Raw genomic sequence first — 26,070 nt, forward strand, 5'->3', positions numbered from 1 at the left:
ACATTTGGGTGGGAACCCCTTTTGGTGTTAGCATTATGTTACGCTTTAGCTATTAAAAAATAGCAGATCTAGAAGCTCATAGCACGCCACCAAGTGGCACGCTACGTAGGTCTGCTATTTTTGAAAAATCGAAGAACGACTGACATAGCTTTTTCAGAAAACTGTCAGGATGTAGAAGACATTTTTAGAATCTGATCTCAGGTCAGAATGGGTTAAAGGACAGATCTGTGAGTGGTAGTTTTCTCTATTAGAGATTATTCTTTGTAAGGCCTGAGCTTCCAGTGAAGTATAGCTTGTACTAAAGACACTGCAATGAACTTGCACTTTCCACTCACAGGGCTGCTATTCCCCAGTGGGCTCCGGACTTCTTCCCAGCCTCGATGAACAATGAGAGTCCAATGAGGTTGATGGTGGGAGCGATGGCGAGAGGCCCGATGAACTTCAGCACCAAGCCCACGAGTCCAGTAAAGCCCAGGACGATCTGGAGCAGAGACGAGATCAAGATGGCTCCCTGGATCTTTAGGTGACAAGAAAATACATACATTATTGCTTTTGTTTTATTGCATATTACATACTGTACTGACTGTATGCGCTGGTGCTTTGGAATGGGGGTTCAGATCAACATATCCGCCTGGGTGACAGCAGACTATGGGCAAGCGCCAGCGCTTTGAAATGGGGGGTCAGATCAACATATCCGCCTGGGTGACAGCAGACTGCTGGGCGAGCGCTTTTGCATGGGGGGCCAGGTCAGATCAACATAATGGAATGAATTCTGTACTGGCCATATATGGAGCGTGTCTTGAGTGTACACTACAGGGTAAGATGAGGTCAGATCAACATATGGAATGTCAGAACAGGTCAGCTCCATATATGGAGATCTAAGGGTGGCAGCGGGGGCAGTATCTTGAGTGTACAGGGTTTGATGAGGGTATAGGGACTTTGAGTGATACACTGACTGACTGATGGACAAAAAACGTACAATTTCATAGAAAATACAACGTGCAGTCGCAATTAACCAGTTAACAGTTTCTTCAATATTATTTCAGAAGAGTAAAATTTCAATTGCCTTCCGTCTGTTAGTAAAGTAGCTACTGAATTTGAAGGCCATAGTAAAAGATACTGGTTCTGTTCAGAATTTGTCGTCTCCCGTCTTTCCACAAAATAATAAATAATTCTCAATAGTGGCCCCGAGAAGAACCCGGCTCGATAAGCCTGATCGACGATAAGGTGCTCGTTATCAATGAAAATGTATGAGCTCCATTAACTAACTAACTCGTTAGTCATTATTAGACATAATAACAATAAGGTAAGAAAATGGTTAATCCGGAATACTCCTTTAATGTAACTTTACATATATACCTAAACAGTAGAAGGAAATGATGAGAAAATGAGGTACCTCACGCATCCGTGACATCCACACCTCGTCAGAGCTAATCTGCATCGGGGCGCTGGTTCCATTCTCCAGCTGCACGGACACCATGACGGGGGCCCCAGGGTCCCCAGGCTCCGGACACTGCCATTTGGGAAGAGCAAGGATGGCTAATGTGGGAGTGATGAAGCTGAATGTCCCCCCCTGGAGGATTGGTAACCTGTGGATCATCACATTTAGTGGGTTAAAGGTATATTCAGTGATTTCACTTAATTCAAATATCACTTCTTTTTTTGTGTGTGAGTGTGCTGACCATTATAAGGAGTTCCTCCCTGTCCCCAGTTAACCCCTGGGGTCAAAAAACCTTAGGTTTCATTTTTGGCTAGGTGGCCCAGCGCCAGGAATGGGTTGGGTATTGTCATGGCAACAGTGTCATGGCAACAGCATATACTGTAGGCACCTGAGCCCAAGGTGACCGGATCTATTGTGTACCGTCATTTCCTCCCGTCAGTTTACCATTAAACGTTCGTTACCATTCCTCTCGTGTCTGTGGCTCCTTTGGATATCCCTGTGCCTAAACTGGCGATCGGACTTACGTCTCGCACCGAAAGAGGATCGTATACCAAGTAAAGAGACAGCCGCACTGTGGATATACTTCTACCGCCAGAGGATCATTATCTATGGCGACGTCACACAGAGCGCCTAAACAATGGTGCTTGACAAAAATAGAGAACGTGAACTCGTTTGAAAACTGGCGACAGAATCTCCTGTATACGCTGTTACTGGACAGTGAGTTCGCTCCGTTCCTTGTTGACGGCGCAGTCTGGGAGAAGAAGACTAGAGCGTCACCACACAGAGGCTTCACTGACGACGAGGATGACGTAGCCCGCGCTCAGCGCCGCACAAAGGAACAAAAAGTGAGCATGTTGGAATTGATGCTGGGGCAAATAGCCAATTACTGCCCTGTAATTTCACGTCAAAGCATCGTGAGAAATTCTACATGTATTGACAATATATGGCAAGCTATCCGCCAGCACTATGGATTTCAGTGCACAGGAGCACACTTCATTGACTTTTCTGCTATTAAATTGGAACCCAATGAGAGACCAGAAGACTTATTCCAGTGCTTAATGGCATTTATGGAGGACAATTTGTTGCACAAAGACTCTGGTATCAGTCATATGATATGGGAGAGGCTGTGAGAGAAGATGAGGAACTGTCACCACTCCGCCTACTGCATGAGGAGTTACCCAGACTGGTGAAGCAGCGATATGGCACAGAGCTACGATCACGCACGCTCGCATCCATTAAGCCAGAGATATCACAGGCCCTTGATTCCCTGTTAGATGAGCTTCAGGCATCAGTGGATGCAAGGGTTATGCGCACAGCTGTTGCTGGATTTCCCAGGTCTAGTTCTAGATTTTCTAGCTCTAGATTTCCCAAGCCAAAACAGACAAACTATGTGCCGAGGAGGAGGAGCCTTTGCAAGGAGGCCAGAATCAGGATAGATGGGCCTTCATCCAATCAGGATAGATGGGCCTTCCGCCAATCACGATCGAGTGGGGGCGGTGTGCATGCTGTTGGCCTGTCGCGTGTCCCCCCACTGTAGTGAGTGTGCATGTGCACATCTTGTTACCGGGGCGGACCGGGGTTTTTTCCAAATCACCCAAATCACTGAATGCTCCTTTAAGCAATTAAAACAGATTTGAGCTAAAAAGCATAATTGTACAGCTTTAGCTATTCAAAAATAGCAGATAAACGAGATCATTGCGTGTCACTTCATGCTGCGCTATCTGCTATTTTTGAAAGATCTTTGAATATACTGTATATCTCAGACATCTATGCTTAACTCAAATTGTTGCTTCTGCGGGTCCCTGGCACAACATATTTTGCGATGGGGTCTGCGGCCGAATACATATCATTTTGGGGGTCCTTGCCATAAAAAGGTTTTAGAACCACTGATATAGCAACATAAGTTTATCAAAAAACAATGTAGAAGACATTTGTAGAATCGACCTCAGGTCTTAATAGGTCACATTCATCGTATGGTGTGACACATTATTGGTTACATTCCAAAATAAAAAGGACCTGTTAAAAAGTTTAAAAAAAAACATTGTAGACTATCGTGAGATTGAACTAAAATACAAATGTTGACACACACACACACACACACACACACATGTAAAAAATAGTAAAATAGTAAAATTGTTCAACTAGCCGATCTACATCGACACGTAGAGAGCTTGTAGATCGGCTATTTGAACTATTTTAAAAGGTATTTCAAAATAGTAAAAAAAAATAATAATAAAAATAAGAGGTAAGGGGTGGCACAAGATCTTCATAACTTGCATTTTATCATCTTCTTTCAGTCAGGCTCTTGGTTCAATGCCGTTTTCAGGGTTTGGTAATCACTCCCTGCCGACAGCAGGGAGTGCTGTCTGTCTTAAACATGTCCTCTGGGCCAAAGTTGGTGCTTTTAGACCGATTAGCGTCAAATACTAACTAACTGGCTTTAACTGGCTAGTAAAATGTAGCTTGTAAAAAAAAATATTTTACATTTCTGTTACAAAGCACTTTCGTAGGGGCCACACACCAGCAGACACTCAACTGCAAAAATAGTGGGCCTAGACCAGGGTTGGGCAACGTTGATGGAGAGGGCCACTATATTTCCAAACTCATTCCAGGGGCCACATTGCATATTTGAACTTTTTCGTGCATGCATGCCCTGGCCCCTGGCCTACTTAGTCATTCTATTATGTCACACAACAGTAACGAACAAATACATTATATTTTGAATTGGAATCGTGAAAAGCAACTTGTATTTAATTTCAAATGGATTTAATTATACTTAAGTTAACTTTCATGACCATGCAATTGGAACAGCTGTATTATTAATTATTATTATTATAATTATTATATGTATTTAAAAGAAGAATTACGAGTATGAATTGTAGTATAGGCTACAGCCATGAACTTGGACTGAAGACACTGCATCAATGCTGCTATTCAGTGACAGAGACTCTCATAACAAATGATTGCACTCACTGGACTGGAATGACCTCCGGTTTGAGATGGAGATGGAGATGGACATGTTTTAGGTTTTAGGCCTACGTATATAAAACCTGTCTAATCCATCCCATCTAAAAATATAAAAGGGTAATTCAAAAGAAGCATTCGTGTACAGTGCATCCATACATATTGTAGGCCAGTGGTAAATGTGTGTGTGGAATAGCATGATGTATCCTACCGGTCTACAGAACTGGTTCCCAAACACAGGGTCGGTACCCATGTGTGGGTTGCAGACACATTTTTATGGGTCCCTTTATTTTTGGTTTCCTACATTTAGTTTTTAAATATTACTATTTCAAAACATTTACAAAAGAATATCACACCTGTGTGAACCGAGTGGTGCAACTCCCCTCTCTCCCCCCCCCCCCCCCCCCCCCCACACACACATAGGTGGGTGACCACATGGGTGAACACATAGGTGACACGGACATTGCTGTTCCTTGGAGTGGTTGCACCACTCAAAAAACATTCCTAAAAAAAGCGACCACTGGTCTATGTGTGAAAGCATTTTATTGATAGTGATGGTGTGTGTGCGTGTACTGTGTGTGTGTGTGTGTGTGTGTGTGTGTGTGTGTGTGTGTGTGTGTGTACTATGCTATAGACGCGTTATTCCCAGATATATTCCCAGAGGCCCTGTCTCATGAACCCATTGGCTGCTCCCCCAGATTGCACAATAGTCTTCAAAACCACACATTAAAACACACCCAGATGATGGAACGGTACCAGGGTCATTACAATCTAGAACAAATCCCAAACTTTTTCTGAACTGCCCACAGCCCTCCCATGAGACACATGGTGGTATTGTGGTATTTTATCATGATTATTAGTGAGGACCTATTATATGAAGATATGTTGAAAAGTGGTGAAGTGGTCCTTTAAGTAAAAAAAATAAAAAAATAAAATGGGAGCACATCCACCACTGCTCAAAACCACCTAAATGCATGTGTGCTGTCTCAACTAGACCCACGTCTGGCAGGCCTGAATGATTTACAGCCGTGCAAATCTTCATATGAGCTTAGCTGACCTATAACCCAAGAGGTGTGCAAATACAGCTCAGCCAAACCCTTGCTGTGTCTGGGCATGAACCTGCTGCACAAACCACTCCATGGTACGCAGCACTGTGTGGTTATGTCATTGCTGTGGGTGAGTAGGTTATGGCAGTTAGTTAGTAACACGTTGATTTTGCCACCCTCTGGCAGTGGAGTTTAGTTGTTGGAGGAGAGAAAAGTAACTGGTTACATGACATTCAATGGTTGCATGGTGGTAGGCTGAATACAACGAATGCTTCTGTAAAAAACCCAATAAACATTTATAAATAATATAAAATATTCCTTTTCGTAAAAAAAAAACCACAAGAATAATAAAAAATAAGTGTCAATAAAGAATCCTCACTGAAGAAAATATTCTGATGCTCTTCTTGGAAAGATTGGGGGATTTCCCCTCTTTTTGTCCGATCTTGTAGCGGGGTCTTAAGATGAACCACCTCAGGGTGACTCAAAGTGAAAGTGTTTATTCCGCAGGCAGTGAGGCCTCCGTTCAAAAAGTTTCTGAAACTCTGACTGACTCCATTATTTAGAGTGATGGGCAAATGTAGCCTACACACACACACACACACACACACACACACACACACACGGAGGGAGGGACATAGCTGGGCATTGGAGTGGCTGCACCCTATGGTTGCACCACTCAAAAGCCTAATAATTAAACCGCCTTTTTTTAGATTGTTTTAAAAGCAAATGTATTTGTTTCTGTACTGTAGCACTTTGAGATTTATTTCAAATGTAAAGTGCAATATCAATAAAATGTATTATTACTTTTTCCAATCAGCTAGATTTGTGGTTAACACTAGCATGTCTCACTAATTCCTTGACTTGGAGAGACTTTTGTTGGAAAAACCAGATTCGCTTCTTTATTACTCCAAAACAGAACTTGAGCCATATGTCAAATCGACCGGCTTCATCGGGAATGGTGTGCTTGCTCATTGCTAAGAGAAATGTTGAATAGTTTAATTGATATTAATTTATTTGTGAAAAAGTGTCGGAACCCCCCCAAAACTCCCCCCCCCCCCCCCCCCCCCCCCCATAACATATAGACGAATCCAGAAATGGGTCTCGTGGTCGCAGCTTATGTATTTTCTGTAGGCGGAACTGACGTAGCTGAACACAAGGCTGCAGTACTTTATACCTCATACTAATAATTAGTATGAGGTATAAAGTACTGCAGCCTTGTGTTCATAAAACAGAAAGATTGGGTAAGACTGTGACGTTATGCATCTTTCACTGCTTTGTCTCAACCATTACTATATGGCTCTGGTCTCAGCTACCGCGGTGGATATTTTGACATTCCGTTTTTTGGGGGTTTTTTTATGTTGCCACTACTGTTGGAGCAGCCATAAACTACACAGGTTCATCTCGATGTTCTGGGCATCTTTGTAATGTTAGTGTTAGTAAAAAGCATGTGCTTGCGTGAGTGCGTGCGTGTGTGTGCATGTGTGCATTTTACCTTGTTCCTACAGCAGTCTGGAGCAGGGTGCACAACCCCGACACAAAGAATATGGTAGAGATGAGCTGGCTCTTAGCAGCGTTGTTGTCGCCGATGCAGAGAGGCTCCGACAGGATCAGGGGGATTGCAATGATGCCTCCAAAGGCTAGTATATAGTGCTGTGAAAACAGATAAATGACAATAGTGTTTTCATAGAGGAAATATAAGGAAGACAGAAGAGAAGTCTTTATTTTGGTCACTATATACATCTGTAGCTGTAACATAATTAAGCTTGCTGGGAAAAGCATCGTTTATCATCGTACAGCTGACCATTTAATTTCACAAAATAATTGTATCACTTTGGAAATGAACTATAACAACTGTTAACATACAGTACTACACTGATGAAGACAGCATGTTAGCATAACGATGAAGACATTGATGAAGAACCTTCGCTGCGGCGAGATGGTAAAATGGCGATTCTAAAACGGGTAGTCCCAATACTTCATTCTGATTGGCTGGTTACCGTCACGTGACCGGTGTAAATTTCACCGACAACCCACTCCTTCAATCACTTTGTATCAAACTGCAGCCTTGTAGCTGAACTGGGGAAGGGGAGCGCTTGATTGCCTTACAAACACATGCCGTGCGGGCGTCTAAGCACCGCCCGGCTCATATGACTGTGAATGTGTGGCTCCAGGCAGCCCCGTAAATACATCAAGCGCTATTCTCCCGTCACATAGGCTACTTGCAGAGCAAAACAAGGAAGTGTTTTGGCTCTGGGTTGCTCGCTCTGGTGGCACAAAGCGTAGATACTTTTGTGAATTTAATAGTTTTAATATTGCTATATGTTTGTAACCGTTTTAGAAAAGCAATAAGCCACTCACTCGAGGCCCCAGCTTACCGGGTATTTTACACTGGCTGGGAGGTAGAAGACCCTCCGCTGCGCGTCGGGTCTGCCTACGCTCCCAGGCAGTGTAAAATACCCGGTAATCTGAGACCTCTCGTGGCTTATTGCTTAAGTTGTCCAGTATCCTTTCCGACAATGTTAGTATCGCAATCTTCCCATTGAGCCATATAACAATAGAACCTCTAGTCCTGGCATGACATGCTTTTGTTAAAGAGGTAATGTTTTATTGAATTACAAAAAAATACTAATGAGTTTGACATATTATTAAACAAATGCAATTATTTTAGATTTTCTGAGCCCATATAGGCAGCATGGCTGGTGCTTGAACACGCGTTGCAGAGATCCTGTGTAACTAATTATTACTGTATGAGTCCCATCTCATGGCTGTTGTGCTGTGAAGTTCAACCCAGAACCTTCTGAGCGTCTCCGTGACATACTTATTATTAGTCCACATAGGATGCCGCTTGAAGCAATAAATTTCCTTCTGTGTGATCTAGCCTTACTGGTCTTCAGAAGACAGCAGCATAGGGAGTCACAGAAACGCGTCCCCAGAAAAAACAAACTATTGTATTCCCATAGTTTTGCGCACCTCTCGTGCTCTTCACTCTCAACAACAGTAAAATAATACATCACAGCTAGACACAGCTAGTAGACTAATACTGCATTCAACACTAAGCTACAAAACTCTGCAAAGCTACAAAACGTGAAAAAGTAGCCCTGGAACATGACTGCCATGATGATTATCATGACAGTCATGCAGAAACTTCACCCTGTTTTTTGCGCTCGCTGCATTTACAAGATTTCCGTATATATAAACATTCAGATTTCAAATATAAAGTACTCACAAAGTGTCCCACGGGTGTTAGTTAGTAGCAGCGCCAGCGATTAGAATTGCTGCGTCCCGCGTTGTTTAATAAAAAGCATTTTTGTCCAAGCTCCCCGGCTACTTTTTTCAAACGGGGTTCGTTTGGGAAATCCACAGTTGCACACCGGGAGCGCACTCGCCTATTAGTCTGTATTGGCAGGGCGGTCAGCGTACCTATATCGAACACACCGAGTGCCACCCTCCTCCCGACCGATAGGGGCGCGTAGTTGAAAGCCAATGGCAAAATAACACCTCGGATAAAAATGCTTTTTATTAAACAACGCGGGATGCAGAAATTCTAATCGCTGGAGCTGCTACTAACTAACACCCGTGGGACAAATTGTGAGTACTTTATATTTGAAATCTGAATGTTTATATATACGGAAATCTTGTAAATGCAGCGAGCGCAAAAAACAGGGTGAAGTTTCTTCATGACTCTCGTATGAATACGAGAGTCATGAACCATGGCTAGTGAAAAAGGTGGTTGCCAACTTAAGTCGTTATTGAAGTGTTGTTCAAGCCACACTTCACAAGGGTAGGATTATATACAGTAGCAGCCAGTTTAACAGCCAGAATCAGTAGCAACTAGACCTGTGCTCCTCGGAGCACAGGTCTCCATTCGGCCAAAATGTCCTCTCAGTACAGGGTTGTGTAGCATGGAATGGCCTTCCTCTGCGTATAAGGGACTGTGCTACATTTCCCTCTTAAATACAATCTGCAAAAATGGTTGCTTGAAAACCAAAGCTGCAACCATTTATGATTATTTTAGGTGTGTTTTTCCGTTTCGTGTTTCCTGTGAGGACTGCGGATGAAAATTAGCAACTGTGCTATATCCGGTGTATTTACGTCCATTAATATGCATTGTCCTGTCCAAATAAACATATAAGGGACTGATATGGTGCAAAAAGGGGGGGGGGGGGGGGGGGGGTCATTAAATTATTTTTTGAGCCTGAGGGGGGGATATGTTTTTTTAAATTTGGCTTGGGGGGATTGTACAACTTTAATTTGCTGAATTTTGTATTTAAAAAATATTTTGATGATTTTGTTTTTCATAGTGTTTTAATCCCCTATCTATATAAAGTTTACCCTGTGTGGCGAGTGTACTTGGTATCTTCCATGTGTGCGCAACTGCGCATGCAAATAGAACAGATCTACAAGCTAACAACGCGTTGCTTGGTGGCGCGTTGTTAGCTTGTAGATCTGTTCTACCAGCAAAGGTCTGACTCAGTGACTTACGTAGCCACTTCAGTTCAAAACAAGGTGGCGCGAGATAGATACGTAGCCACTTCAGTTCGAAACAAGGTGGCGCGAGATAGATTGATTCTGCGTTCATGTCTCATGACATTTCCAGTAGAATAATGCAAGCGAAAAATGTTTGAAGTTATGAACCACGGTGTTTGCACTGAAAAGAGCGAGTGTTGTCGGTGTCAGAGAGGAGGAAGATGTGGAAAGCAGACTGGCAGCACCAATTGCTGCTGGTGTTTCGGTTTCACCCAGCGCGGCTTCACCGAGTCAGGAGAATGTCAGACTGAGATGATAATAATAATAATGTCGCGGCTGAGGTCGTGGTCGTGGATGACGTAACGATATAACCTTGGCTTAGAAGGCTTCTTACAAGTTACTGTTGGTGACCCAAGTTGCTTGTGAACGAAGTTCCTCCAAATAGAAAGTAGCAAAACATCACAGGAACACCTTGCCTTTATGTTGATGGTATATGGAACATTTTGATGGAAGAGACTATACCGTCTTTGGACAACGCATCGTCGACATGGTGGCGGAGAAAAGCGCAGACGAGACAGACGCTCATTGATTTAAAAGGTAGGGCTGGCTGGCCGTGATGTGCATCTTTGCACACTGTACCCCTTGCAATGTTGGTGTGTGCGTCAGAGACTATAGTACTTGGCCGCGGTGCCAATGATGTAGCCTACTCTTGTCTGCGTACTGGTTGTAATAGACTAAAGATAAAGAGTTAAACTATTTGGTTTGGCCAAATGTGATGATGCATAAACCATAATGCTCATGGTGCCTGGCTGGCTAAATGAGCTGAACGCAGGCAGTTGTTGGACCGTTGTGTTGCGCAAATTGTGCGTTTCTCTGTGGAGTATGAAGCTGTAGTAGGCGTAGGCCTATTAACAATGGTATGCATGTAGGCAATGACTATAACTATAAGTACATGATTTGATAGACAGGTCTGCATCTGCTATTTTTGGAGCTGCCAGATTAATATTTAAATCTTTTAATAGTTGGAAGAATGCAATGGCAGATCAGTGTCGACCTCCACCTCTCTCTCTCTCTCTCTCTCTCTCTCTCTCTCTCTCTCTCTCTCTCTCTCTCTCTCTCTCTCTCTCTCTCTCTCTCTCTCTCTCTCTCTCTCTCTCTCTCTCTCTCTCTCTCTCTCTCTCTCTCTCTCTCTCTCTCTCTCTCTCTCTCTCTCTCTCTCTCTCTCTCTCTCTCTCTCTCTCTCTCTCTCTCTCTCTAATAAAGTCTATACATGTTGGGCTTGTTGGCTTTTCTTGAGAATTATTACTGTGGTTAGGGGAGTTAGAACAGTGACCAGTGGGCGACTGTGTCAAGTGCCCACTAATCCAATCAAAGCGTCCTAGAGCAAGGTGTGAGGAGTCAGAACGTACCTGGAAGCCTAGCAGGATGCAGAGGTACCACGGCGGTCTGTCGTTGAGAGAGTAAACGAGTTTCTGACTATTATCGACATCGTCCAGGGACTCTGTGGGACTGTCCTCCAGGTCTGCAGTTGTGGGGTCTGTACCTTTGTCGGGGCCCTTTAAAAAAAAAAGAAAAAACAGTAACACTCATCAATCTTCCTTAACTAGCATGTCTGAAAAGAATTCACTCCTACTCAGTCTGCCAGTCGGCCAAATCGGCCGCCGTCCCCCTTTCTCCCCCACTCGTCTAAAGATCTTCACTCACACCTCCCTCTCCAGCTGGACAATGGTAAAGTCGTCAACCCCCCCGACTTTACCATTGTCTTGTAAATGTCACATTCGGCGGCAGTGTGTTGCACACGGAACGGAAGACATGTAATTCATGACTGAGGCTACTGCTGCTTATTATCACAACATAAAGTTATATCATGATTTCAACCTGAATGTTGGCATTATAAATTATACTCCCTTGGTGTTTCATCAGCGCGAACGAAAATATAGGCTACATACAGTCTGCAGCCTGGTGATAAAAAATATAAACTCCACACGTGAAATGCTACGATAAGGAAGCAAGGATTAGACTGTGATGTCACTGCTATGCAACAAGGAAGTAGCATGAAGCACAGCAGCAGAAACAGAACGCCATTATGAAGGAATCGGCAGTGATGTGACATCACTGTCGATTCCTTGGGCATGTGACGGATTTAACTTGTCTCCACTGTTGAGGAGAAACCCCAGCTCAGCTGCTGTTTATAACATCGCGCAGTTATTGAATCCATGAACATTTACATGCCTCCCTGAGAGGGAGAGAGAGAAAAAAGGAAAGCCGTGCGTGCGTGGAAATCAGTTCCACGGGTCGCTTGTAGGAAAGTTTACAGACAAAGAAGGACGGACAGAACTCTTTTGACTGACAAAGAGCTGGCAATATTTATATGCCAGAATAGGCTGTGGAACAAATTAATCCACAGCAGCAGGCCTACATACGGGCCGTTATTTGCAAATTTAATCAGCCTCAGCCCTCATTTATATTATTATATGCGTGTTCACCGTGTTGAGTTTGCAGATCTCCGCACGCCAAGATCACCTCACAACAGCGCAACACCAGTCCGCCACATCCATAAATCTAGGCTATAGTTTCACAAGTGCCTATGCAGCCTATGCACAACCAATTGTTTTAATGCAAAGTGGTATATATTCTGTGAAATGTTTATTGTCATCCGTGTATCTAAAAGCTCCAAGTGTTGCATGACAGCGCTTTGTGAGCTTGCAGATGATCCATATTCGGTGCGGCCACCATGATCAAGTAGTGCAACAAAAAGGTTGATATTTAAATTGTGCTATTCTCGGCCAATTTTCAACCGATTGTTCTAATTCCAATTGGCCTATAATCCGTGAAGTGTAAATTTTCATTGGGTGTATAATAATTTATTTATAAGAGAGGGAAGAAAAAAAGAAAAGTGCGTGCGTGCAGGCAACAATGTCGTCTCCAGCTGGAGAGGGAGGTGTGAACTGTGAAGATCTTTAGACGAGTGGGGGAGAAAGGGGGACAGCGGTCGATTTGGCCGAAATAGCCAGACCTAGTAGGTATATCTATGCCTAAAATCATATTTCCAAAACGTTTTAGATGGGAGGAAAAAAAACAGAGATGATTTCAATCGAATATTTAGACAAAGTCATGCAAGGGGAACTTTCTCTGGACTTCATGGGCTAAGAAAATCTACTTTAAAATCTCAAAATCGGTCAGAACGGCTGCTCCGACGTGCTAGTGTTAACAAAACAATGCTAATTAACAGCTTATATTTGGGGGGAAAAGTAAAAAAATCTGCTTAGTCAATGCACATGTCCAACCCACTAAGAAGGAAAATGAATGAAAACCACCATGTAAGTGTATAAATGTGCCGTTCCGATGATTGGTTATGTCACTGTAGAATGCTCTGTGGGTTCTTGCGGACAAAATGGAATAGAAGAGAATATAAATACTTAATATTCTGACCTGAGATCAGATTCTAAAAATGTCTTCTACATCCTGACAGTTTTCTGAAAAAGCTATGTTTCTATGTTTTCGATTTTTCAAAAATAGCAGATCTGCTATTTTTCAATAGCTAAAGCATAACATCAAAAGGGGTTCCCGACCAAAATGGGTTAATCCCCGATGTGTGTATGGCCATTTGAAGTGATAAACACTGCTATAACACTGCAGCGATGGTCCACAGAACCTGCGCGACATTGTGTTCGGAGGTAGGGGTCTATCATCATTTCCTAGTAAAACCAGGTCCAGTACCATGTGTGGGTCTATAGCCCTAACCACACCAAAGGGTCCAGACGGCTTTAGTGTTGTCCCTGCGGTGCGATATGTCTTGTTGACCCACGCTGACCCTATATTCAACGCATGGAATTCAATGGCCCAAACCACACCAAAGGGTCGAGACGGCTTTAGCGGTAACTCCTTGCAACCGTTTGGACCCAAGGAGTTGCAGGGTGACCCTTTGGTGTGGTTAGGGCTTAAGAACACAGACCAAGTTTTGGGGCCAGCTGGGCCTTTTGGGAACTGGAGTTATGGAAGTCTAAAGCCCAAAAAACATATTTGTTTACAAATGGACAGATAATGCAAGACGTCACTGTGTATTGCATACAGAAACTATCTCACAGGGCAGAGATAGTCCGGATATGCAATAGTGGAACCGGGAGACAGGGCATGGACGTCACTATGAGTGCAGTTAGTATAATACCATTCTGCTAGAGAGAATACTAACTTCAAGGGCAAAAAACATGTTGTTTCAGAGACTGGGTGTTATGGCAATCGGAAACGAAACAATTCTTATCTACCCACGCTGGCTAGGGGAGAAGTGTTACTATCTAAACGCTGGGGCCGAAATGAGTGGGACACAGGGCATAAAATGTAAGTCACAGGGCAACATGAGCTTCATACACCAAAATAACAGATCTACAAATGAAAAATACCTATCAGATGATACAAAATGTTAAAACCCAGAAAATGCTGCGCGCACGAGCGCTATGCGGGCCCCCAAACAAATACTGGCCCATGCAGGGGCCCTCGTGGGGGTTAATCCGTCCTTGGCGTGTGTCATGCTGATTTTAGCCTGGCATGGCCAGACCAATGTTACTGCCTAGATATTAGTCTGGAATCTCTGTGTGGGAACCTACATTTCCAAGAGGCTGCCCCACCACTTTAATCCACAATGTGGCGCCAGTGCCAAAGAAATCTGCGATATGAGTTTACAAGACGGGTCACTTCCGCCTGCCTCGGATGTGATAGGCCTCACTCACACCTTCGCAACAGACTGATGTATGCTTGTTGTATACAAAGGGTGTGAAACATCTTGCCCCAATGCATTTCCAATGGGAGTCACAACATTTGTGTTGTATGAGGGGGAGGGGGGCAGTCGAAACACAGCCGAAAGCCGTACAACAGCTTGTAGTCCAAAATGTTGTATCAAACCATGTGACTTCCATTGGAAATGCATTGGGGCGGCCATGACACTTACTGTACATCTTGCTTACATCTAGCATACATCAATGTTGTATGCTAGATCGAAAGGTGTGAGTGAGGCCATAGCCTTCCATATTTGAGCCAGATTCTCATTACAGGGGATACATCGCCGCGGATTGCTTTCACTTTCTTAGCGTGATCAAAGTTTAGACTTTTATAAGGTCTCAAAGATGGCAAATTGTCTCATTTTGAAGAGACTATAGCTGGGGTCGCACTTGGAAAGATACGGCTTTTGGGGACTGTTTTTCTAATTTTGGCATGGTGTTAGGTATGGGTATAATGATTTTAAAAAGCTGTGCAAACGTATTATTGGGAGTGCCCCCTAGTGGTCTGTTTACACAGACTCACTTATCGGTATGGTTGAAAACCAAAATAATTGATAAAAGACATTTTGCAATGGATTCTGTTACTATTGGGTGTGCTAAATAACATACTAAAATCTTAGGAAAAACAAACAACCGGAAAGGCATCGTTTTCAAGATGGTGTCCACGGTGGCTAAAATGCCTAGTATAAACTGGGATTTAATATGTAAAAAATCATAACAATTATGCACTTGGTAACTGCTTTTTGAATTTTGGCATGGTGTTAGGTATGGTCATAAGGTTTTCAAAAACCCTCGCAAACTAATTTGGCTCGCCCCCTAGTGGTCGGTTTGCAATTAAACCACTATTAGATATGTCAGTATTTGAAACCCCAAATAATTGATAGAGATTTTTCAATGGATTATGTTACTAGTGGGTGTGCTAAATAACATACTTAATTCTTACGAAAAACAAACATATTCATTATTCATATTCATTGCAAACCGATCACTAGGGGGCGAGCTAAATTAATTTGCAATGGTTTTTGAAAACCTTATGCCCATACCTAACAGCATGCCAAAATTCAAAAAGCAGTTACCAAGTGCATAATTGTTTTTTACGTGACGCTGCCGGGAGCTAAAATGCATATAAACTGTATAAACTGTGATTAATGTAATTTGAATTTTGGCATGCTGTTAGGTATGGTCATAAGGTTTTCAAATGTTTTTGAAAACCATATGCCCATACCTAACACTTACACCATGCACACCAGTTTTGGCCCTCGTTGCCACTGAAGCCCATTATAAATAAAATAAAGAATTTGTCATTATATTGTGCATGTAATGTGCATATCATCACCTGAACACCAGATTAGAGGAATTTTCGAAATGGCCAATGGCAACGAGGGCGTCACTGGAAAGGCGTCGAAGGGCGTCATGTGGCACTGAAGGAAACATGGTCATGAATACTTTCTGCTTCCAGTCACTAGTTTAAAGTCTCATTTCTCATGTCATAATATACTTTTTGGAAAAGTATGGTCCCATTTATTAAAAAAATGACCATAACGAAGAGGGGGGCAGTCCCGCCTCGTTGTCTGGGCCAGCCAATGGCCAGCTGGGCCCAAACAGATCTAGAAAGATGGCGATTTACTGACAGGCTTCATCTTACGTCCATATCAGACCCGGAGAACGCTTTGTCCATATTTGTTTACAGTCTATGGTCCCTTAACTATAAACTGCGTTTTGGGATGCAAAATGCACCCTATTTTAATCTCTGTGTGTGCATTACATTCACCCATAATTCCACACACATTCATACACCAAGGCACCAACCTGCACATCGGGAGCAATTAGGGGTTCAGAGTCTTGCGCAAGGATACTTCAACACTAACTCTGACACGAACTCTATTATGAATGCTCATAATAAAGTGCTTTGTGCTCAAAGTGAGGTTCAAACTAGCAAACGTTTCGGTTTCTCAGTGCTATGACTCATATAAGGCCCATGTACTGTAGGCCCATCATTATTTGGCACAGCTGGTTGAACTTCTTCTGTGAGCGTGATACAATTTTACATTCTCACATAAGTGTCCCAGACCGGCTTCACATGTCATACCTTTCTATTAATATAACATAATTACATAATTAAATTCTGAAAACAAAGAGCCAGTTATGTGAGAAATGTGTGTGCGTGTGTGTGTGTGGCTGTAATGAGCACCTGTCAGCTACTTCCCTGGGTAAATAAATAATTAAAAAAAAAAGAAAAAGAAAAGATCAAGAGTCATTATCCGCACCTTTGGGCAGGTGTCATAAATTCAATTTTGCCCACATAAAAACAACATTTTAACAAATACCGTACACCTGATAATCATGTTTTAGGGTGGGAAAAAATCATGGCACTCAGTCTTTAAGAGAAGCCTAACGAACATAAATACTTTGACTTGGCCAAGGACGCGGAGCAACAATTTTTGCTGCGCAGTTCCAAACAAATTCAAGCTTACACAGTTTACAGCTCACATTTTAACCACTGCACACAGGAGAGTACATATCAAGAAACAGGTTAATCCAACAAAAAAAAAGTTATACAATTGAGGACTCAAGGATATAATCAAGGAATTTCAGGTAAGTGATAATTATAATTAATTACGTGTGTAACCTTACCTGCTGTATCTACAGTATTTTTCATCTTTAGTGAACTGAATTTCCCTCAGGGTCAATATCCTGCACATCAGGCGATTTTATGTGATATTTTTAAATGTAAATAATATTTGAATATTAAAGAAATGCGATTCCTCTAAATATTTATAATATTTGTATCGTATCGATATTTATATTGATTGGTACAACTAATGATATTTATATTGATAACATAAATTATACAATTTAATTAAGTGTTAAATAGCTCAATCTTAGCAATCATTGCTTTGCTGTAGACCAGGGGCCTCATACCTGAAAGTGCATGTGAAAGGCACTCATTTTCCAATGCAAAAGACCATCATTTAAGTACTTAAAACTGTAGATGAATAATAAACCAGTGCTGAGGTCAATGATATAGGTACAAGTGTAGATCTGCTATTTTGCACTTTATTGGAACCGTGTTCAAAGCGTTTGAAATAATCGTGAATATTAATTCACTTGTCCCCAGCCTTGGCGCCATGGAAATTCCCAGACGGCTACGTATTATCATGCTCCTGGGCTCTGCCTTCATGATCCTCCTGATCATCATTTACCGGGACGACGTCGGTGTCACGCCACGCCTGCACGCCAAGCTCCACGATAGACAGGTTAGATTCTATGTAATTATTATTAATAACAGTAACCTTTAATGTGCTTGTGCAATACAGAAGCCCATAACTGTGTTGCTGTCATGACTCATGCCTATTATTAAACTCTTTAAGTGCCACCTGGTGGTCACCAGTTTAGGTTTTGAGTGCCAATTCTCCCATTATAAAGAAATAAATAAATTGTAATTCTATTATGCATGTAATGTGCATGTCATCACCTGTACACCAGATTAGAGGAACGTCTTGACGTTTATGGCTCTTAAACTGAAGCAGTCCTTGTTTTTGTCTGTTTTTTTCTTCTCCTCCTTCCGCCAAAAATAGCAGTTCTGGCTGAACCTTAGTCGGTTTTTGGAAATATGGTAGAGGGCCATGCCAAACGGTGAGGATGCGAAGCCCACAACCATTGACCAAAGGGTGGCGCTATAGCACTCAATTGAAAATGCAAACTTTGAACGCGCATAGCTCATGAACCGTTTGACCGTCGGCAATGAAACTTCGACACACACATGCATCTCCTCATACCGAACAAGTTCCGTGCTCTTACTTTTGTCTTCTGACCTCTAGATCACCCGCCATTTTGAATTATATGAAAATCAGTTAAAATGCATCTTCTCCCAGGATCTTTGATCAAAATGCACGGGAGGCCCCCACCTTCACTTAATGCATCCCACAGGTTAATATCGGTATACTGATATATTATTGATTTCAGCTGTTACAATTCCAAACATGCGAACATGACCCGCATTAATTACTTCAGTCTATATTTGTTTATTTAGACGGGACAGAGCATATTAATTAAAACTGTAGCGTAAATACACCGGATTTAGCAGAGATGCTATTTTCCATCCCGTGATCACAAGACTGGTTTTTTAGCGACCGTTTCAATTGTCCTTTAAAAGCTGTGAAAGTGGGGAGCTCATTCCAGTATAGAGTATGCACATGCATGCTTTTCCCATCAGGACACGCCCCCCTCATCTAGACTGAGTGGCAAAACATTGAGCAGCATAGTGTTGGAGTTTGGAAGCGCTCGTTGAAAGTCACTCAACCGTCCTGCGTACCACCTGTTTCTAAATGTCACATAATGCAGAAGGCAGTAAAATGTTGTGTTATTGAAAACAAGCACTTCCAAACTCTGACACAGGGCATTTCTTGACAGAAAGTAGCTCATAACGTTTCTATGGTGGATTTTTATGAAACAAAAACTTTGCAGATAGAAAGAGGATAATTCAAGCTTTTCGTACAGCTGCAATGTTGGTGAGTTTAACCTTGTTTAATGCAATCAGTCAGGACTTTTCTGTTTGGACCTGAGGTCATACCCACTGTCTGTCTCTTTTATGTATACATGGACAGTACTGGTGACTGAAGGTAGACTTTCTGCCATGGACCTCACAGTCACCCCTGGATGCAGACCTGAGGTCATACCCACTGTCTGTCTCTTTTATGTATACATTCCTTGAGAGGAGGAGCTAAATCATTTATACATAAAACAGGCACAGGCAAACTTTTTAAAGTTTTCAAAATTCAAAAGATTATATTTTTCCAAAATGGCAAAGTGATTATAAGAGTTGGGTTTTTTGTCTGGGTTATTAGTAGCTTAATGACTAGTACTAGTCTTTTATGTCCAATGTATTTGCATTTAAGTTAATAAAGTTATCATAAGAACATATAAATGTATTTGAAATTAAATAAAAATGTTATTTTCAGGACAATTCAGAAATGGCAAAAGAATTATTTAACAATAGCAATAATTGCAGATCTACGAGCACAAAACGTGTCGCAGTTTGAGCTGTAGATCAGCTATTTTTTACTATGCATTGTGGCCCTCTCAAAGTTGCCCAAACCTGCCTTATCCAAAAACGTTTTGGATATGTTGCAAATTGCATTATGGCATAATGCAATTTGCAACTTATTTGCATAATGATTATGCAATATACATATGTATATGTATATGTATACATACATGTTCGCCAACCTTAACACATGTTCCCCAACCTTAACACATGTTCACCAACCTTAATCCGGTCGCCAACCTTAATGCATGTTCGCCAACCTTAACACATGTTCGCCAACCTTAACGCATGTTCGCCAACCTTAACGCATGTTCGCCAACCTTAATCCGGTCTCCAACCATAACGCATGTTCGCCAACCTTAACACATGTTCGCCAACCTTACCGCATGTTCGCCAACCTTAATCCGGTCTCCAACCTTAACGCATGTTCGCCAACCTTAACACATGTTCGCCAACCTTACCGCATGTTCGCCAACCTTAATCCGGTCACCAACCTTAACGCATGTTCGCCAACCTTAATCCGGTCGCCAACCTTAACGCATGTTTGCCAACCTTAATCCGATCGTTTTTCACATGTCGGTTTTATAGTATGTCGGATAAGCGTGCGCACCCCTTGCAATTAATGCAATATAGCCTAGTTATTACTTAGTCACAAGCTCATAATGTTAATCGGTTAAATTAAAAGAAACCCACAGACAGGTTTCATGACATTAATTTTCATTGCAACTCACTGCATAGCCCTCACTCAGTTTCCAGCCTTCACTCAGGCCACATGCAGCACCTGCACATCTCAATGCGTCTACCCACTACTCCAGCCATGTGTACTTGTAACCATGTAAGCCTTTGTTCTGCTTTGACCCGAGTATATCCTTTGTATGCCACATGTTCTATGTTCTGAGTTGTTATACTTCATTTTACAATATATTGTCTCTAGGGTTTACATGCCAAGTTCTAATTGATACCTGTTTATTCAAGTTATATATTTGCTTTGCAATGTACGTAGCTTGCAGCTTATCATTCATAATTGTATATTGTCATTCCATATGGTCCTTATTGTTTCATATGTTCTAGTGTTTAAATGCCCAGTGCCAACCTGGCTTTGTTTATTCTGTTGATCAGAGTTACATAGTTGTCTTGCTATGCCTACCATTGTAGCCTACCATGTTATGTCCTTGTTCCTTGTTCTACTGCTATTGTTCATTATGTACTACTGCTTGAATGCTAGTTAATGAATTCCACTTCTTTGCTTTGCTTTGTAGAAACCATGGCTCATGGATTAATGGAGAAATAAACTGAAATAAGTTAAAAGTATTTTGGTGTCACAGAAACCTCTCTTATCTGAGAACCTTGGATGGTCGGCTCAGATCCAACTAAACACAACCCGCTAATATTTAATAGCAGGTGATCTAAAGGTCAGAGGTCAAAAGTAAGCGCACGAAAGTTGTTCAGCATGAGGAGACGCATATATGTTCATGAGCTATGTGCGTTCAAAGTTTGCATTTTAAATTGAGCGCTATAGCGCCACCATTGGCCAATGGTCATGGGCTTCTCATAGTCACCGTTCGGCATGGCCCTCTACCATATTGCCACGTTTTGCGAAAACCGACTGCACGGTTCAGGCAGAACTGCTATTTTTGGCAGAAGAAGGAGAAGAAAAAAAAACAGACAAAAACAATGGGAGGTGCTTGGTCACTTAATAAAAAAATAATTGATGTCACAATCCCTTTAACCACTGCCCTTTTGGGTCAGATGTTGTCAATTAAATATTATAGCGACACGTACAAATCTTCTGAGCTTGTTGATCGGTTATTTTCACCGTCAACAAACACAAACAACGATAACTGAGTCAAGTTATGGACAGCTTCAGAGTTGAATTGTGGAGACAACCTTCCTGGACTGTAACTGTACTGAACGGACAGGAGCAGAGACAGCTTCTGCTTAAGGAGATGTGCAGTAGCGATGGCTTGGTGTACCCTGGGAAGAACCGCTCCATCCATGACATCCCTTACGAGGAACTGGAAAACCTTATAGTGGATGACGTACACGGCATCATCTACTGCTATGTTACTAAGGTACTGTATACATGTACAGTAGCCCTTCATTAACCCAGGGGTTTTCAACAGGTGGCCCGTGGCCCACTGGTGGTCAATGGATGTATTGCATGTAGTTCTGTAGTATTTGATTGGATTTTTTGAGAAACAGAGACACAGTGAACTGAATGACCTGGTGACGTATGATGAAATTTAACAGAAAAGGGGAGTTATAGAATCTCAAGAGGGGGAAGTGCACCGGATTGTCTGGTTGAGTCATTATTATTAGGACATTATTAGTAGTCATTGACAATGTAGCATTGGTTGAGAAGCAATGGTATGCACAATTGCACATGGGATGCATAGCAAACTTGTGTTACAAAAGCACTAATCTTAGCCCATATCCCCAACCAAAACAACAGTGGCCAGGTTGATTCTAAGTCAGGGTGGTGGTCCCTCGATCACAATCAGTTGAAAACTCCTGAATTAACCCATTCAGGACGGGAACTCCAAATTATATAATGTATCACAAATGCAGGTTATGGCAACTTGCAATGTCATTGTCATCAGGACAGGGGAAACGATACACAAGCTTACAGAGTTGCAAGTACACTGTCACTGAGTCTCTTCCCGTGATTACTTGCTGCTAATCCTAAATCCTTAGAACAAACTAAAAAAAGTCACGCCCGTGTGAAGTAAGGGGTGCTAATAGATTAAAGCCTAACTCATGTTGATTAGGTGATGGTGATGTAAAACAAACGGTGCCAACAAAAACATTAAATGTCATTAACAATAAAGAGACAATATGACGTAATGAGGGACAATATACGTAATCTTTTCCGTCATTGTCAATGGCGTTTTTTAAGACAAACATTGAACTAAAAAAGAAACATTAAACCTGTAAATAGCGCCCCTCCAACAATTATCGAAATGTTTACTCCTCGCGTCTAGGTGGCGTGCAGTAACTGGAAGCGGGTCATGATAGTGTTGAGTGGGATTGCAGCGCAGGACGGTGTCCCCTACACGGATGCACAGGCTATCCCCCATGAGCTGGCCCACGACCCGCGCATGCATTTCACCTTTGACGAGTTCTAGAATCGTTACGGCGAGTTCTCACGTCAGTTCAACCTTTCAGAAAGCTTGACCATTGTATGGTCAACACAACGCAGTTCCACATAATATACGGGTAGCTGGTCTAATGAATAAATACATCATTATCAATATGTTGAAATGTAATAAATCATAAATCACTTATTTGAAGGAAGAATATCATTCCAGAGCTTAATTTCATAACTAAAAAGATCAGTACAGTTGTCACTGAGCTATCAGTCCTACAAGAATATGTAAACTGTATAGAATTTCAGGTGCGCTGCATTTTTACAAATCCTATCACCCTCTCATTTGCATTTTCTGTGATGCTTATTTCTCAAAGCTGAAGCTAAAAAAGTACACAAAGTTCCTGTTTGTGCGGGATCGCTTTGTGCGACTCATCTCTGGCTACCGCAACAAGTTTGAGAAACTCAACGAGGGCTTCTACCACAGCATCGCACAGAACATGCTGTGGCGCTACGCTAATATGACGCCCCCTGCCTCCGTGGCTGTTGCGTTCGCCATGGGGATTCGCCCATCCTTTGCCCACTTCATCCAGTATCTCCTGGAACCCCATACAGAGAAGTACAACCCGTTCCAAGAGCACTGGCGGTAGATGTACCGGCTTTGCCACCCCTGCCAGATCCAGTATGACTTTGTGGGCCATATGGAGTCGGTCCAGGAGGATGCGGAGCAGCTTCTGCGTCAGCTGAGGGTAGATGGTGAGGTGGAGTTCCCCATGTCGCATAAAAGGGAAATCACAAACAGCAACAGGTTGGCTGACTGGTTCGCGGCCCGGAGGGAACTCTACAAGCTGTATGAGACTGATTTCAGGCTCTTTGGTTACGACAGACCAGACTCCATCCTTAATGAATAACGAGCACTCCTGTCATGCTCAGATGAAGTGTGACAAACTGCTTTGTATGTGATTTGAAAAAGAAGAAAAAAAAGATGGCACATTGGTATAAGGTCTTTGCACAGAAGTCCAAATGTTACACCTGGAAATTTCAAGTGCGATGAAATAAATACAAGCTCATATTTTGTCATTTACGGATTATTGTTAACTTTAAACCAACTCTGATAGTGACATCTGTCAAAATAATTTTCAGAACAGTTTAGATTTTCTGCATTTTTTCACATCTGTCAACAAGATTGTTAGTGGCTCAGTGTCCTTGGATAACGGATATGACAAAACGCATATGAACATTTCAGACGTGCAGTGTTCAAAGACCTTTACAGAGAGTGACTTCACCCCTTGACGTAGGTTTTGCAGTTGTGTGCACTGTGCTGTAGTCTCTAGTTCTAATCTAATCTAGTATTCAAAAGGAAACTCTACCTTGAGTATCTGCATTTCCTAACTTTGATGTCACACAGAACCATACCTGTAATTTGTGATGCCACAGGTTATTTCTTAAGGGGAAAGCCCGAAGGGACTTCTTGACTTATTGTATTTGACTGTTTTTTTTCTTCCTCTTCTCCAAAATAGCAGTTCTGGCTTGACTGTGCAGTCGTTTTTTGCAAAACCTGGCAATATTGTAGAGGACATCTACCATGTCCGTCTTCACTGTAACTGTAACTATCAAAGCCAAAAACAAATCTTATAAAGGAAACAAAAAGAAAATGCAAACTTTGAACAGGCATACGTGTACGTTCAGTTCACGTACACCCAAAATATGAAAGGGTTGAACGCGTTCAGGGACAACACTGGATATTGTTCCCAAAATGTGATTTGTTCTTCCATCACTGAATACACACTTACAGCCACAACAGAACGAATCCAACGTTTTCCTTATACTCTCAAGTCCAATGATTGACTGCAACATGAGATATACTTGTCTTGTTCGATTTGATTTGATGTGGTATATTTACAGTTCTTCCTTAAGCTAAAAACAGAGTATTAAAGCATTTATTTCAAAGTACAGAGACAATGGTGCGCCCTCCGGCCAGAGGCTCTGATAAGGATGCTAGACTGAACTCTTTTCACAGTTACAATGAAAATGTATACTTTCACAGAACAGAGGTGAATACATGGGGTGGGGTTGCTTAATTGGCCCCTCTGAAAAGGTAAAGCTTTACCTTTTACCTTTTACCTTCAGACTGAGTGGATTATACCGATTTTACATACAGATCAAAATAATCATCTGCTATGCATAGGTGTCTCAGAGGTGCGGTCCAGGAAGCCATACAAGACAATAGATATAATGCGATTAGGTTTGAACCTACACAAGCCTCAAGGTTTTGAGTCACAATGGTAGCTGTCTCCCTGCTGAGAGTGTTAAAACTTCTTATACAGACTAGTCTCTTGCTAGCAGTCAGTTGAAATTAGGGCTGGGTCCCGAACCTCGGGACCAATCTGGTACCGAACCGAACATCCTTGGGTAGCCGTTACACTAATAAGGGCCTTTCTCTCCCATTTGTTTATATTGTGTTTAGGATCCAAGATGGCCGCAGCACCAGGAGGGGGTGGGGCGGACATATGCCCAACTGGGCTGCGTTCACACATTCAAGACACCTTTCTTGTGTTTGTCTTGTGTCTGTGTTTAATGGCCGCTCCAATGCATTTCCAATGGAAGCCCATATCGTTTGACCAAACATTTTGTTTGATATGGGGGGGGGGAAGGGGGGCAGAACACATCCATCAAAGCTGTGTTCAGACACATGTCATGTGTCGGACACAAGGCAAGTGTCTTGAATGCAGCCCAGTAAGGTCATATGTCAACCCCGCCCACTCACCTCCGCCCCACCCCCTCCTGGTGCTGCGGCCATCTTGGATCCTAAATACAATATAAACGAATGGGAGAGGGGTGGGGCCGAGAAAGGCCCTTTTTCAATTTCGGTTCTCTTTATCGGTTCCTGTCAGGACCTGTCTAACTTACGTTATTGATTGATTGATTGGGTGACACCACACACACACACACACACACACACACACACACACACACACACACACACACACACACACACACACACACACACACACACACACACAGCAAAGTGATATAAAAACAAACAAAGGAGACATTAACGTAATTCCGTGTCCCTATATTGGGTTAAATATATGCCTCTGGCGATTAGCCTCAGAAACCCAGACGTTTTTATTTAGAACCAAACAAACTGTGTCGTCATAATATCAGACTAAAAAATATCACATAGCCTAAGATCCAATAACTGTGGGTATACTTTTCCCTTCCTTTAGATGTCATATACAGTA

General features: G+C 42.3%; 1 protein-coding gene and 1 pseudogene across 2 annotated transcripts in view; one reads left to right on the forward strand and one right to left on the reverse strand.

The window, feature by feature from the left end:
• The window catches only part of LOC310858091 (solute carrier family 23 member 2), a gene marked incomplete at both ends in the record, with an annotated part of 77,601 nt that extends 59,959 nt beyond the window's left edge, over positions 1-17,642 (reverse strand). Inside the window, 5 exons of the mRNA XM_083764149.1 lie at positions 336-517; positions 1,397-1,589; positions 6,944-7,101; positions 11,328-11,474; positions 17,616-17,642. Coding sequence (XP_083620275.1) covers positions 336-517; positions 1,397-1,589; positions 6,944-7,101; positions 11,328-11,474; positions 17,616-17,642 — 707 coding nt within the window. The remainder of the gene's footprint in view (positions 1-335; positions 518-1,396; positions 1,590-6,943; positions 7,102-11,327; positions 11,475-17,615) is intronic.
• Positions 17,122-23,897, forward strand: LOC310858092 (carbohydrate sulfotransferase 12-like; annotated as a pseudogene). The gene is made up of 5 exons (XR_014571041.1): positions 17,122-17,288; positions 17,812-17,950; positions 21,660-21,812; positions 22,722-22,864; positions 23,100-23,897. The product of XR_014571041.1 is annotated as a carbohydrate sulfotransferase 12-like (transcript).
• The last annotated feature ends 2,173 nt before the right edge of the window (positions 23,898-26,070 follow it).

This window comes from Protomyctophum parallelum (assembly GCF_964188405.1).
Source record: "Protomyctophum parallelum genome assembly, chromosome: 4".
Taxonomy (NCBI): domain Eukaryota; kingdom Metazoa; phylum Chordata; class Actinopteri; order Myctophiformes; family Myctophidae; genus Protomyctophum; species Protomyctophum parallelum.